General features: G+C 45.7%; 1 protein-coding gene across 2 annotated transcripts in view; it reads right to left on the bottom strand.

Annotated features, from left to right (window-relative positions):
* Positions 1–15,938, bottom strand: part of LOC126543838 (multidrug resistance-associated protein 1-like) — a 165,951-nt gene that overhangs the window by 2,312 nt on the left and 147,701 nt on the right. For both annotated transcript variants that reach the window (XM_050190963.3, XM_050190964.3), the window contains 8 exons: positions 15,371–15,515; positions 10,753–10,918; positions 8,661–8,860; positions 7,121–7,247; positions 6,886–6,987; positions 5,791–5,937; positions 2,292–2,450; positions 1,119–1,285 (listed from right to left, as the gene is read on the bottom strand). In XM_050190963.3, the coding sequence (XP_050046920.2) occupies positions 1,119–1,285; positions 2,292–2,450; positions 5,791–5,937; positions 6,886–6,987; positions 7,121–7,247; positions 8,661–8,860; positions 10,753–10,918; positions 15,371–15,515 (1,213 nt within the window). The remainder of the gene's footprint in view (positions 1–1,118; positions 1,286–2,291; positions 2,451–5,790; positions 5,938–6,885; positions 6,988–7,120; positions 7,248–8,660; positions 8,861–10,752; positions 10,919–15,370; positions 15,516–15,938) is intronic.

Here is a 15,938-nt window from a genome sequence, read left to right as displayed (position 1 = left end):
GTGCTCTAAATCGAGACACCTATTTAACTAACCAACAAACGTTCACCAATCAACATCTTAATTGATTACTTTACAGCATGCATTGCGATTTACGAATTGTAGCCGGTGAGTTTTCAAAGTGTATCCACTTGGAACTAGTTTGTAGAATGACGCCAGTTTGGGGATATGCGCCACCCGAAGTTGCCGTAAAAACGCACTATTGAGCATTTTACAACAGCCTATATTTAAAAATTGCATAAAAGATAAAGATGTTAACCTTGCATATAAGTGCAGTTTTCTAATCCATCTTTAAAGACGTTGCCCTTCAGGGCCACCTTGAGACAACTGCTAGGTTTGTTGATTGAGCACCTAACGGTGTCTGTTTGTTGGATACCTTGTTAGTTAAACCTCATTCTGTGTCAGTGCACAAGATGCTGTTCACCCGTGATCAACAGATGCATCTGTCACAAAACTCAAAAGATCACACCATGCTCAAGGTTTCCTCCTTTTCTCAGAAGAAATGCAACGCGTTAGGCCGTTTTCTTTCAGTAGTTTAATGTTGTTTTACACTGAGGCTCTACTTCTGGGGAAAACCTTGAATATTGAATTTTCTTTACACTAATCATACTACGCAAAGTAATACACGAACAGAAAGCTTTATTATACGTTTTGTCGGTATGCTTTATTATGACGTACAAACCCAATATTGTGTCCAATGTCCCAATGCACTGTAAGCTGTGTCCCAATGCACATCATTCTTAGCAGTGTACTTGACACCACCGTGCTCGACACCATTACACAGCTGTCTGTCACAATTAGCAAACAAAGTAAGTCAACAAGGCCTATCTCCTTTAATATAGGGAGACATTAGGATGATGGCTGCTCTCCTGTGAAGAACCACACTGTATATCAACCAACGAAAGGCATTGTTTGCTAGTGATACGCACCCACGAATCAATATTATGTGTGTTTTGGGGAACTTGTGGCATGAAGATAACTAGAACACTAGGGAAGTTTGTCAGTAGATATGATTGAAGTCCGCCAGAACAACACTGTTCATTTCTCTTGACTTCCTCACTACAGCAGAAGCAAAGTAACCAACTAATGCAGTCAGCTCGAGATATAAAAGTGTCACCCACCTGATGTTTTCACCACCCTCGGCAATTTCGTGCTGGAGGCCCTCCGTCAATGTGGCGACAAAGTCTTTGAGGTGCGAGTGCTCGAGCGCCCGCCACAGCTCCTCCTCGCCCTTCACATCGAAAGGGTCAAGGTTGGACCGCAGTGTCCCACTGAACAGCACAGGATCCTAGGGGAGAGACGTTGACATATAACTACAAAGGCGTAACCAACTGGTCTCACCTAATCCAAAAAATAGCTACAAAGGACGTTTGTGCAGATACCAAACTCACACAGTTACTTTCGTGGGCTTGTGGAGTTCTTTTGCATTGCAGACCAAAAACGAACACCTGATTTTACCTCGGTTATTTCTCAAGCTCTTTTCCAAGCCTTGTACCTAACAATCATATCTGGTGCACCAATTGTGCCGTCATGACCAGTCGGCGGGTAGCATGTGCTGTTGTGAAGTGGAGGATGCCTACACTATTCGCCGTCGCAATAGAATGGGCAGCCGTGTTTGGTCGACGGCAGGAAAGATGCGCCCGGCATAGCGTGTTGCGCAACATTACTGACGGCCTTGAGCGCGTTCCATCCTTGCCGTGCACAACACACGACAAGAGCGAGATATATGGCTCCAAAATGCTCTTTGAATACAGGCAATGGAGCACCTCGTCGACGTGCGAAGAGTAACGCTGCGCGTTAAGCATCTCTAACCAAACAAACAAAAAAACAAGAACCAAAATGTTGTTGCTTCTACTGACAATCGTTTTAAATGGTTTCTGCAACTTTTTTTCTTTCAGTTTTTGTGAGGCAAATATTTACCGGAAATCAATGGAAGCTTTGCCTTGATGCATATAGGTGGCCTATTCAACATACGTAACCTATAGGCTTACGCTCTTATGCTGCTTGTCCCCAAATATATATACATTGAGCAAACCAGCGCGGAAATTTGTCATTGTGGTGGACTTTCAATCGAGCGTTCTATACAGGTATAATGTATGCGTTATATAATATCTATGGCGTTGTGCAGTTCGGCCATATATGCGCTATATCGTCAAAGGGACAAACATAAACACAAAGTAGGCTACAGTGTCACAACCGTCTGAATTCACTTGCACGGTGAATTCTTTTTCGCTAGATCATATCTAGCAATAATATTCACGCTATTTCTTCGACCATCTGTCACTCGGAGTCACCTGCGGTATGATGGTAAGCTTCCTGCGCAGGTCGTACAGGCCGAGCATGGATATGTCCAGGCCGTCGATGTTGATCGAACCGCCGGCGGCTTCGATGATGCGGAACAGAGCCAGCGTGAGCGAAGACTTGCCCGCGCCTGTCCTGCCCACGATTCCAACCTGCCAGAACCGGGCACACAGCATGCATTGGCTCGAGTCACGTGGTAGTAGTGCACACTCGCATCCCATTTCCTACTTAACATGCGCCGCCTGATTGAGTCAGTATAGATAGACGCAGCTGATACTGTGAGAGATGAACAAGAATGCATGTGGTAGGGCAGGTTATCTAAGGCGTACTGCAGGTCAACCGCGGTTGCATACAGCGTTACAATGGATATCAATGCGAAATAAAGGCTGTAGAGGGCGCCAAAGAATTACTTGTAGTAATGATATTAGAAAACTTGAAGGCGTAGGCTGATGTCGGATAATGTATAATAGAAATTGCAGGAAATCGCAGGCAGCAGAATATATGATATCGTCTCTCAAACAGATTAAGTTAGTGATGACGTCACATGCATAGGTTCGCAGATGAGTGAGCTTGAACTGTCTCCAAGACGGCCTAATGCGGCATAATTTTCATTGAGTGTGCCAACCTGTAAACCGTCTATGTACTCTTGTCCTGACAACTTTACCGACTGTCCTTTACAGGCATTGCCCCGGCAGCACATCACTCGGTAAGCACGGCCACCTGGGTGTCATGAAAGACGGAAATTTCCGCCATTCGTGGAAATTCTCAAGCGCATTACTAAAGTGTACCTAGGCTTTGTACTGCACTTCTTAATACTTGGCGCAGGGCATCGTAATATCCCATAAATTGTGTCCCTAAATATCGATCCATCAGCTTTTGCCTTTCAGCGTCAGAGGAAACGACCAAAGCATAAAAAGCAGCAAAGCTTTTAAGATGGCACAAGAGTCGCACCCTTTGAATATGAAACTGTAGCCTTTATGAAAGTAAATAGCCTGAATTACTGCGATTAATGTGTAGCACTGCTTATACTGCTCGGAGTGCACAGATGAGGTCGTGTCACTTCCAATGTTCGGCTTAAATCTTTTTTCGGCGCTCTTTCTGTCCTCTATTTCTGCTTAGTTTTGCAGCGCCAGAACCACATTTCAAGCATGAACCAACTAGCCCAACATCGCATTAGGCTTAACTATTCCTGTATTGAAGACAGAAGCGGACGAAAAGTAGAAGGAAATCGACGAAACCGTCTCTTCAAGTAGACGTATCAAAAGAACGGGGGAAGAATGTTTGCTACACATTACTTAGCAACCCTTTCTTGCTTTGGAAATAGGAAATTTTACCGTAGGACCTCCTATCTAAATAAATTAGAACGGAGAAATCGTTCCTTAAGCAACCCCGGTAGCTTTTTCATGACGTTTGTTGCAATAAAAGTAAGTGTTACTATCAACCAACTGCTACGATTGGATGTTTTATTTAGGCCATCGACCTTCTTGCACACCGTTTGAAAAATCTAGATATTATAGAACTGAAGAATAATATCAACAACTTGAACTCAGCACTAGGAGAGGTGCCTTGGAATAAATAGTTGAGGACGTTAGCAGATGAAGTGTGAGAGTAGGATTGAATATGGATGTGCAGACCACAAAGGTAACGTTCAACAGCCTGACAAAAGAAAATGTGATTGGCTATAAGCGTGTAGAACAAGCGCAAGAGCATGTTTATATAGGTCAAGTAGTCGCAAGGTACCCTGATCACGAAGAGGAAGCTGAGAGAATAAGAAAGGATTGAACAACGCATGACAGGCTCCACCGATTCATGACTGCCAGCTGACTGCTTTCCTTGGAAATAAAAGTTTAAAATTGTTACATTCTACCGTTACAACATATGGGGCAGAAACTTGGAGGTTAACAAAAAAGTCTGAGAAGTTGAGAACCACAAAATGAGCAATCGAGCGACAAATGTTAGGCGGAACATTAAAATACAGGAATACAGCTATGTGGATTAGAAAGCAAACAGGGATAGCCAATTTTACAGATGGCCTTAAGAGGAAGAAATGAAGTTCAGAAGGCCGTGTAACGTGTAGGCAAGATACCAGGTGGTCTACTAGAGTTGCAAGGTGACCGCGACGAGAAGGCAAGGGCAGTCAAAGATAGCGGATACTTGGGTCATGTGATGAATTTATGGAGCTTTCAAGCATAATGTGGTGTCAGAAGGCGCAAAATTGGCAATTAAAGATGGCGAGGTGAGGCCTCCATCCTTCAGTGAACATTAGTACGATGATGATGAGCTCAGCAAAGAAAAACAATATCTGTATTTTGTAAACTGAACCTACTGAGATATCTAAATCAGGAAACAATGATGTGTTGCACACTGCTCTCAAATATAACTCCATTTTGTGAGTATGATTACTGAAAAACCTTTGTAAGCATTGCAACAATTTTGAATGAATTAAAAACTTATAATGTGGATCCGCCTTGGATGATTTAACAGGTGCAGTTCACTAAACTGTGATATCAGCTTCTGGTGGAGAGTTAGAGAATTGTAAATCTTGTGCTTGTTTTTACCAATATCCTCTCGTACAATATTTGATGCCATCAATAAACTTCTCCTTCATTCCACCTGTAAAATTCAGGTTCTTCTCTTAAATGCACTACATCTCAGTGGAATCGGTTTAGCTGTTCTCTAAAGAGAGCCTTTCTGCATTGTTCATGTGCTTGAATTAACGAAATCGTAATGAGCCCAGGGGCAAAGCTACCGATTCACAGTTTTTATATCATGTCGTGGCCGGCAAGACAAAGCAAGAGCTTCACATGAAGACGAAGTCATTGAACTGCTTGGCAATGCCTGAACAACAGAATGCTTTTCTTGAAGCCAACGGGACTTAACACATTTGACCTCACCAAGGGCCTCGAGAAACATTGTCGAAACCTACGCTGCAGGCTGTGTATTGTCTTGTTTGGCCAGTGCTCATCACTGATACAGCAGAGAAATACGGCGTCTTAATAGCTATCTAATACAATGTCTAGACAATTGAAGGAGGCCACATTTGTACCCAGTTCAAGTAGCCAGGTTTAGGCACCGTGACTTGGTGGGATGGCAGTTCAAAATATAACGATGAATGGACCAGCCAAGTGGGTCGAAATTTCTTGAGACCAGTCAGAAGCCTTGAGCACAAAATAATTTTGTGACTGCCCAGTTAATCATTGCTGTAAAATGCAGCAAAGTCGACTTGTCAGCATGAAAATAGCCAAACGATTTAAAGAAGGTACTGCTAATTTGGTTTATCTGGTGAAATTAATGCACTCTCTATTAACGAACACATGAGGCCCTCAAATGCAACGCGGCTTTTTCCATTCTCAGAACCAACCGCTCGCACCGAATATTTCACTGCCCTCAGCTTGACTTTGAAGGCATCTCAAGGCGTTCGAAATATTTTCTACCTTATCTGGTCAGACACAGCCAAGCAATCGGTGCACTGCATCTAACTGGCACGCGAACCTTTTCTCCGGGCTTGATGTCGCATGTGATTCCCTTGAGGACGAGGTCCAAGTCTGCTCGGTACCGCGTCGAGTAATTCTCGAAGGCGACTTCTCCAGTGACTGGCCACGACGGGTCAGGCTTGAAGTAAGGATTCTCCCATGGAGCCTGAAAGCGAAATTCAGGATGTACTTTTGATCACAGTGATCATAATTTCTCATGCGTAATCTTATTCAGAGTGCAAGCGAGCAACACCGAAAGGTTCAGTGAAAAGAAGTTTCATTTTTTCTCATAGTCAAGTAGATGACAGTTCTAGATATGCTCGTAATTCTTGCCAAAAAGTGAGTCAGAAACGGATCAGGGTGGCAAGGCAATCTGGAACTTTCTGCGCCAGTTCTCATTTCAATGTTTCGCCGTCATTTTCCCCAACTGTAACTAACCACTTCTCAGAAAACAAATACAAATTGAGCATTGAAGCAATAACGCAACTGCGTTTCATACGCCCAGACAGAATGTGGTTTGGTGCAGGTAATATCAAACTGTTTGAAAGGACGGAATGGCCGTCACCTGTCACGCCAGTCACCCTGTAGGGCTTTCACTGACACGAAAGTCTGACAATTGAAAGAGAGAGTGCCGTCTATACTATTGAGTTTGGAAGCGAGCCTGAGGACAGGCTCTGCCACCGAGGCCTCGAAGTTTTTCGCAACGAGTGCACATAATACATGGAAATTATTCCAAAGCTACGTAGGCCTCTCTAACAAACCTTGCCATTAAAAATTAAGGAGAGGAGGGGGGTTTCATGTGCCAGAACCAATATCTCATTGTGAGGCACGCGGTAGTATCAGACTTCAAATTAATTTTGACCACCTGGGGTTCTTTAACGTGCATTCAAAGTCCCATATCCAACGCACGGTGCACAAGTCGTTTCATTCTGGAACAATAACCGTTAATGCACAAAGGGAGAAAAATGATTTATTGACAACTGAAGATGTCATTCAAAGTGTTAGTTGCTACACGCTCGAAGAAAGTATAAAAATCATTATAACCGTAAGATGGACGTAGTACTAGCGCAGGCCTGTTATCGAGAACCCACGGAAAAGAAAGTTGCTTAGGTACCTCTTGGACCACCTTGGTGTACTCCAAGCAGCGCTCGACCGACACAAGGTTCGTTTCCGTGTCAGAGGTACAACGGACCAGCATGTTCATCGTCAGCGTGACCTAAATAAAATGGTAAGTAACAGAATGGCACTAGGTAAAACGAGACGTGCTTTGCGATCGAGGACACGTTACAATCGAGTAATTACGGCATGAGTGCTCACGTAACGCGCTAAACATAGCAGACCGCACTCACCGTGAGAGAGTAGCTGACTGAAAGGCCAGCCATGCCGGGAGACAGAGTGTCTCGGCTGTTGACCGCAAGTAACGCAGCTATTAGAACTATGACGTAACCGATGAACTCCAGCCTTGTGGCGAGCCACCTGAGAAACAGGGAGATAAAGACACAGATAATGTACGAATAAAATAGGATTTCTACGCTGAACCGTACATAGTTAAATCGGAAAGAAGTGCGAATGCAAAAAAAAAATTATCACAGGGTCGCAATTGTTAACGGCTCTGCGGCCGTTGCCTCCACGGCAACTGTAGTACGAGGTATGGATGCATTCCATATAGCCCATTCGCCTATTCTGATGCAACTATAATAAAACCAGCCCCTGTGCTAACTTTTCATGTGACTTTTCACGCTTTTAGTTCTAGCTTACAAGCTGCCCAGTTGAGTGGACTTCCACATAGGTTGGCCTATATCAAGCGTAATAATTTAATTTTATTTGAAACACATTTCCTCTCTACACGTTTACTGTTACACTTGTACAACATGGCCGATGTTTGGCATTCAATTCAATATTACAAGTCCATACATTTTTAATTATCGTATTTCATCCGCCTCCAAAAGTCAGCTGTTGAAGGAGCTCCACAGTTTTGCGAAGACAAGTGCAATAAACGCAGCTGCGACTGCTGTTGTTTCTCCTCCCTCAGTTCACGCCTGCATTACCAGTCATAATGCATGCATTGCTACTCTTGGCTATGTTAACTTTTAAAAAATTATGGGGTATTATGCGCCAAAACCACGATCCGATTATGAGGCACCCCGTAGTGGGGGTCTCCGGTAGTTTGGACCACCTGGGGCTCTTTAACGTGCACCTAAATCTAAGTACACGGGTGTCTTCGCATTTCGCCCCCATTGAAATGCGGCCGCCGTGGCCGGGATTCGATCCCATAGCCACTAAGCAATAGTGGCAGCTTATGTTCCTCTTTGTCCTAACAGTACAATTGATATTTTTTGCAGAACATTTCCTACTGGCCCCTCCGATCAGCCAGTGGGCGGCAGGGTGCAGAGGTTCGTATGCGCAGTACGCTCAGCCACGAGTACGAACGCTCAGCCTCGAGCAGACTGGAGCCTCCGTTCCACTAGAAAGCTCGCCGAGCGAAGCGCGCAAACGCGGCGAGTGAGATATACGAAACTACAACATGACCACTGCCAATGCTGCGGGACCGCTGACCTGCTGAAGAGATGCTCTGCATCTTTGAGACAGTGCCAAACGACACGACATCAAGGTAAAAGCTCGAGCACCAAAAGCGTGGTTGTGAACACGACAATTTCTTGACGAGTACACAAATGGCACGTCTTCGTGTGGCAACGCATCCGTGTTTAGAGTCTCAAAAAAGCCCCATCTTTCATGCCTGAAGAAAATACACTGATCAGCACTATATACTGTGTTGCGGTAGTCTCATTTTCTGCTACCAGGTAGAGCACCAAGTGAATGCACGCCTGTCACGCACGTCGAATGCACAGCTAAAAGCGTACACTTTCGCTGCTAATCTTTCTGCCTCACCGGCTGGCCACGATGCTGGGGTAGTAGGTGCTGTGGTTGATGTCGGTCAGCTCGTCCGAGTGGGCGACGAATCGCTCGCCGACTCCGTAAGCCCGGATCGAGCTGCTCCCGGTCACGGTCTCCGAGAAGTGCACGTAGATGGGCGACCGCGATATGGATTCGAGGCGCTTAAGCTGTCGCGATGTGGCGATGTAGACTTTCTGCGCAACAAAGGGAAGAGAAGGAACATACCCACCTAACATTATGCCAGCAGTAGGAGGGAAACATGATGGCGTACGTTGGTATTAGACGCCGCAAAAGCAGGCCATGACTGAATAAACGGACGGACGGACGGACGGACGGACGGACGGACGGACGGACGGACGGACAGACAGACAGACAGACAGACAGACAGACAGACAGACAGACAGACAGACAGACAGACAGACAGACAGACAGACAGACAGACAGACAGACAGAGACAGACAGACAGACACGGAGCAAACAGAAAAATAATAAAGCTGAAAATTAGAACCGCGTGGGCTCATGGTGAGAGAACATTCCGAGTATTTAAAGAAGAGCAACACGTAATCGTCGTCACTTAAACGGTATATAACGAAATGATTCCAAAAACGGAACAAAGATAAGAACGCTTGATCCAAATTGGAGTACAGGCTACATAAAAATTGGCTCGTGCAGAAACAACATTTATTTCTCAATAAGGGTAACTTATGGCCTGCTAGTGAATTTGTGCCTTTTCCTTTCGCTAATAACATCCCCATTACTGGCCTCGTGTTTTTGTCGTTGTGCCCAAACATAATTGCGGTTTCGTCTGTCCTTGAATGGCATGCACTCATCGTACATTGTGCAAGCAGGTGCAGGCGCACTGAAGCATTCAAGAACGGCAAGTTCTCTTTTAACCCTTCTTTCACACACCACTTGGTCCGGCCTACGTACACAAATACAGGGGACTTCGGCAGCGTCAAGACAAAAAGAACGAAGAAACATCGTACTGTTGCAACGGGAACGAAAACCGACTTGAGTTGCGGCAGACGTCAAGAAACGCGGACTTTTTTTTTTGCTTTTTGCTTTTTTTAACTGTCGCGCACTGCATTCTGCTAGTAAATTTACCCCTAAACGACCTTGAACATCTAAGATAACAGCAGAACTTATATGGTAAGTAAAAACCAGAGCATTAGCGACTGAATATAGAATAGTAGATGTAAATTTTAGAGAGAGGAAGATGGAAGTAAGACTCTCAAATGTCAAAAATAAAATTACGGGGTTTTATGTGCCAAAATCGCGATCTGATTATGAGACATGCCATAGTGGGGGACTCTGGAATAGCCACTAGGCAACCACGGTGGTTCTCACATGTTAAGAGAAGAAGAAATAAACACTATGAGGAGGGAATGCTCTCAATGTCAAATAAAATATCAGCTATCAGCAACACGCGTTTGTTCTCCCATGCATGGCTTCTATAGGGTGTCCTTCAGGGCCCAGAACCGTAGATTGAGCAACGGTGCCCAACCTAAGGCTTAGGCCATCCTTTCTCGTGCTCTCTGTTTTTCTTGCTTGCCCTCTCTCTCTCTCTCTCTGGATCTCATACTTTGTACTGAACCATACAAAACAAAACCTTGTAGATGCCCCGACCATACTGACTGTGTTAAAGTAAATGCGCTGCCATTCACGCGTTTTACCACGAATTATCACGGGATGAACAGCCATGTTGTTACTAGGCGCGCCTTGGTCGCCGAGTCATCTGCGATTTCTAGTGATTTCGTTGCGCTAAATTATACGGTTAAAAAATGTCTTCATATATATTTCGGCGCTGCCAAACATGTTAAAATAACACTTTCAGGTATGATTTGGGGCCATTTGTGAACTGTTTTCTGTGCATAAAAGTGCCGAGGCGGTAGCCCTTTATAACGCGTTGCTTTGTTAAACACAAGCGGACTACCGCAAGTTGCCGTGCCACATCCTGCGTGGGGTGTCGGAGCCACTAATAGTGTTCAGGATCTCCTGTTTTGTTTGCTTCTAGCGATGTAACTGCTTGCTTCGTTTTCCTTTTTTCTCTTAATGCGCAGTGGAAGGATACCATCGCATAGCGTACCTGCATGAAATAGTAGATTAGCAACAGCGGTAGGACGGCGCTTAGGAAGAGGGGCGTTTGCAGCGCAATCAACAGGAACGCCACCACCGTTCGCAGGGACTGGACGAGCAGCATGCGCGCGTTGAAAGGGAGCGTCACGTCGGCGGCGTCGACGTCCTTCGAGAACCTGCGGTCGAAAACAACGATCACGAAGGCAATGGAGTAAAACACGAATAATTCGCACTAAGAAAAGCGGTTTGCAAAAGGCCCACGACACCGCGTCGCTCGCCCGGTGTCACCGCTTCGTTTCGTCAGGTGTCTCCACATACCTCCGTAATTCTCCAAAAGCCGAGTTTTTTACCCGTAGCAACAAAACCTTTGTCAGTGAAGAAACATTTCCCTCACTTAAAGCCCGCCCAAGTTCTTTTTTTCGCTTATTGTTAGTTTTTCTTTCACTGCTTCCGAAACTGTTCGCGTACGCAGAGGGTAATTTGGCCCACCCACTGCTTTGATCATATATGCCTCGGGGCTCGATATGCACTGCAAAATTAGGCTACAATGTCCACGGCCCAGTTTTATCGCGATAGCCTTATAGGCGATCTTCACCCGCTTTGGAGGTGTATAACAAGTATGGACCGATCTCGAAGGCTGTGCAGTCAAACACATGTTCTCAGAGCGCGAGGTGTAACGAGGTAATAAAGGTAATAATGCAAAATACTGGCGCTTCACGCACCCGCGATACGTCCCACACAAGAACTTTGGAAAGAGAGACGCGTGCACGCAATCGTGATGCCACCTAATGGCGCTGTAGGCGACAGTGAGGCCGTATATGACATTCCCCTCGTCGAGGAAAAAAAAATATGTCCGGGCTCTGGTGGGTATGGCTTTATTAAGTCGTTCAGCTTTTATGGTGTGAACTTTTTTGGTGCTTCACATAGCGACAGATTGCCCACTGAACGATGGCGCGTGCGTTTCGGAGCACGCATTCATAACCTGGCGCCCTTTTTTCCAGTCATCCTCTGATGAGGGGCCGTATTGTAATAGTGGACTCCCAGTTTAAATACGTGACGATTCGTCAGATGCCCGTGACCAGGTTCAAGACCACAGAAGTGCCGAATTTCCATTTCGCTGACAGCTTCAAGACGAACTGCGCCGTATTTTGACGCAGTGCGCGTATACGCCCAACTTCAAATGGGTACGATTCCGGTCCACCATTTTGAATTGTATTCTTGGGATCAGAGAACTACGGAGATAACTTTCCGTGAACTCCAGACAACTTCACCCTCACGTAATCAACGGTAAAGCTAAGCTCCTTGGCACCGCGTTTTGCAGCGGTGTAAATCTTCACGCTCAGTTCCTTTTTCTTTTTTTTATCGTTACACGCTCTCGAAATAACTCGGTCGTCCACGCCGGGTACGAGCGATAGCATTCTTCAGGCAGTCCTACCAGTCAAGTCTAATACCCCTGTCACACGGCAAATCTAATGTCATTTACAACGAATGACATTCGCTGATAATGCCATTTGTTTGCTGTCACACGGTAAAACGTAATGACATTCGTCGAAAATGACATTCACAAACGAATGAGTTCGCCAAACTCATTCGCATTCGTGTGGAACCGAATGTGTATCCTCGACACCATGAGAGTACCAGTGTTTCACAAAGTGTACATGCTTCTTTTTCGTTTTAACAAAAAATCACTATTATTCTATCAATTTTATTACCTAATTATTGCTTTAACGACATTGAAGTCCATCACGTGCGTAAATACAGAAAACTACTCTCAGTCCAGTGACCAGACAACCGTCTTTAGCTTTCGCTGCAGCAGTCGTGTTGGTTCGCACCGGAGCATCGGCCGCGGCCGCTTCAATTGACTTGGCGTAAAAGCATGCGCGTGTTTTCCTGTGGCACGCGCCAAGAATGAGGATATTAGGAGCCCGCATGCACATCAGAACGGCGATGACTTGCAACTGCCCTTCTCGTACCACTTTAGCGGATGTAGCGGACGCACTGTTGCTTGCCTTAGCTTTGGCTTGGCTTGACTCGACGTTGTTGGCAATGTCAACAAGTTAGTGATCGAACGCTACGGTTTCAAAGGAGCGATCACGTATTCTAGTGGAATTTAGCATATTGGAAAATAATTATTGTACAAAAGTGGGTTTGAGGCGTGTCTTTTTTTTACAATCGTCATTGTCATCATTTTCAAATGACATTAGTTCTCGCCATGTGACAGCGCGCTGTGATAATGACATTAATGGCAACAAATGTCATTTGTTGGAAATGACATTAGGTTTGCCGTGTGACAGGGGTATTACTCGAGGCTGGCGTCCTTGAAGGAGAAAAGAGGGTGCAACTCCGGTAATTGTGCGTGGCGCGCACAGCGGTACATCAGCAAGTATTTGTTTGTTTGTTTGTTTGTTTGTTTGTTTTATGAGGTCCTCTCAATCAACAGACATTATATTGGAGAGGTAAAAAACAGAAAACCAACAAAATTTTAAATACAAAGAAACAGTGCAATGTTTTTAACTATGCAGTCATATTTATGAAGAGACAGAGCACAACATGATGTTACAAAAATAAACTATAAATACAAAAATGTTGTGCAATGTTTCTAATCATACAATATTACATATATAGAGGCAGAATACAAGATTTTACAAAGCATTGGTTAATAAAGTCACAAACTTTTCATGATCTCGAAGTGTTAGAGACGATTTGGGAATTAACACAATTCCAATCATTTGAAGTGGAGTTGATGGAAAGTTGCCTCCACAGTTCTCTGTTGTCAAGAAGATCATTGAAAATCATGGACCGGCTCCCTGCCTTCTTTAATATGGGCGTGTCTGGAACGCATCAAAGTTCGCTTCAGTTCGTTTTGAATCTGCCACAAAAGGAAATTCAGTACTTCTTCCTTGGACTGGTCACTGACATCTGAAAGATCATCATGTATTGAGACTTAGATCCAACCATTACAACATGGTCCCGCATGAACGGATAACCAGAAAGAAGCGCTCGATATGCTAAAATGCATGTTCCAGAATGCACGCCACATCCATCTGTGAGCGATCTATCGGGATGTGAAGTACCTCAAGCGGCCAGTCGCGCAGCAATACACCGCGTATTCGCGGACTTGGTTCATGCTCGGAAAAACACCATTATGCCGCAAGTACTGGGCAACAGAAAGCAGTATCGGAAGTTTTACGCGCAAGCGTAACTGAACATCTCTTCAAGTCGCCGGTGTTTGTCTGAGGCAGCCAAGCAAACGAACGAGCAAGGCGCCTGGAGGTGAAGAAAATGCCTTGCCGGGGATAGTACGAAGGAGCGTGCTCAGAGCGCGGCAAATTGCCGCCACCTAGAAGAACGTGTAGGTAACGTTGAACGAAGGGAAGACGAAGAAACGAGGCCAAGCCTCGCGGAGGAGAAAAGCAGGTGGATGCGCCCTGCGTTGACCTCCTCTGGCAGTTGCGACTGGTTTTATTTGCGGGATGCATACGTGGTTGGTTTGTCTCGTGGTAACATCGTCCTCGTGCGCCGCGCGCTGTGTGTGCGAGTGAAAGCGTGCTATGGTGAGCCGACGATGGCGGCTCAATCTCGTGCGCGCAAGGAGAGGAAGCGCGCGGTATTCTGGGCGCACGCATAGCACCACGGCACCGTGGGAGAGGATGAAGCGGGGACGTTGCCCTTCACTCAGTTCGCTCGCTGCTGCTGCCGCGATTCCTCGCGGTCATCGAGTGCGGACAATTGCTGCTTGCCTGTGCGTGCTGACACCATGCTAGGTAATTTAAATAGTAAGCAAATGTTTGCAATGGGGCTTTCTACTCCGGTGGCTGCTGTGTGTGCCACGGCCGCGCGAGCCCTGTCTTGAATACGATCTGTGATGCGGACAGCGTAGGCGTCTAGCCGCACCGTGGGCCGATAGCGTGGTGTGCGCTATAGCACCCATACGCTTGCGCGTCACCCGCATTCACAAAGTGAAACGTCACTGTAACTTTTTTCATGTTGCTCTACAATTTTCTCATTGGCACTTTTCATCTAATTATAAAATTTGTTATGTGCATTATTCATTTCACTTTAATTATGTAAGTAGTCAGAATGCAAAAGATAATAATCAGAGTTTCTCCAAGCAACAGCAAGCAACATTAGCTTAGCTCCATCCAACTACGTAGCATTAGCGTATGTTTAAATCTAGGTGCATGACGCTTGGGACACCCTGTAGAAACGTCGTTTTTACCAATGAGAATGTGCAAGGTCGCCCGTGACGAGCCTGTAGAGCCATCACAATCTAAGTATGCTGTCGCATACTTGGAGAGTTGACTGTGCTCAGTTATGTCCTAGTCTTCCATTTTTATCGGAGTGCTACCGGCCGTCTGGCATTTGCCGCCACGCTCTGATGCCACCTCTTCGCATCATGTAACCGGACGACAAGGACGGCAGGTGGCGTCACCAACGCGTGGTTGGTTGCTTGGTTGGTTGCTTGGATGGTTGCTGGTCGGTTGGTTAGTTGGTTGGTTGCTGGTCGGTCGGTTGGTTAGGATGCTTATTACAGGGCATCTTACCAGCTTAACATGTGATACGGGTTCTCTTTGAACACAAGGATATTGAGATTAGTATCATTCTCACCAGAGTGCTCGCGCTCTCACCTGTTGAGTATGCGGCCCATGGGCGTGGTGTCGAAGAATGCCATGGGCGCACGCAGCACGCGGTGCAGCATTTGTTCGTGCACCACGCGGCTGCCCTGCAGGATGGCCAGGTTCAGCGACACAAAGCCGAACAGCACGAACGTGACTGCGGTCGCGAGAACGACAGGGAAAGAAGGCGTGAGAAGCAAAGAGGTCGTTCACGTGCAGACGCGACAGCACTTAGCGCCAAGTCATTACAACCCACATACACTAAACAGCGCAGTCGCCACTTTTTTTTTTTTTTTTGCTTACTGGTTGTGCGCCAGCAAAGCTCAGTCCCTGGTTGGCCTTCCTGCATTTCATTTATCCTTCTCTTCCTCTCTACTCGTTGTATTGTTATCTTCTGCGGAATTTGAGAGTCTGGGTGCGTTACTCTCACTTGCCTGTTTGACACTTAGAGATACCATGTTTGTTTAGCTCCGTTTTTTGCTATGTTCCAACGACAGACTATGCTTTTCTTTTCTCATTTTGCAGTGACCTAACATTGTGCCTTAGTGATACATTTGCATCAGTTTAGTGAACCACTCAG

Source organism: Dermacentor andersoni, chromosome 10 (genome assembly GCF_023375885.2).
Source record: "Dermacentor andersoni chromosome 10, qqDerAnde1_hic_scaffold, whole genome shotgun sequence".
In the NCBI taxonomy this organism is placed as follows: domain Eukaryota; kingdom Metazoa; phylum Arthropoda; class Arachnida; order Ixodida; family Ixodidae; genus Dermacentor; species Dermacentor andersoni.
This window is presented reverse-complemented; position numbering and strand designations above follow the sequence as displayed.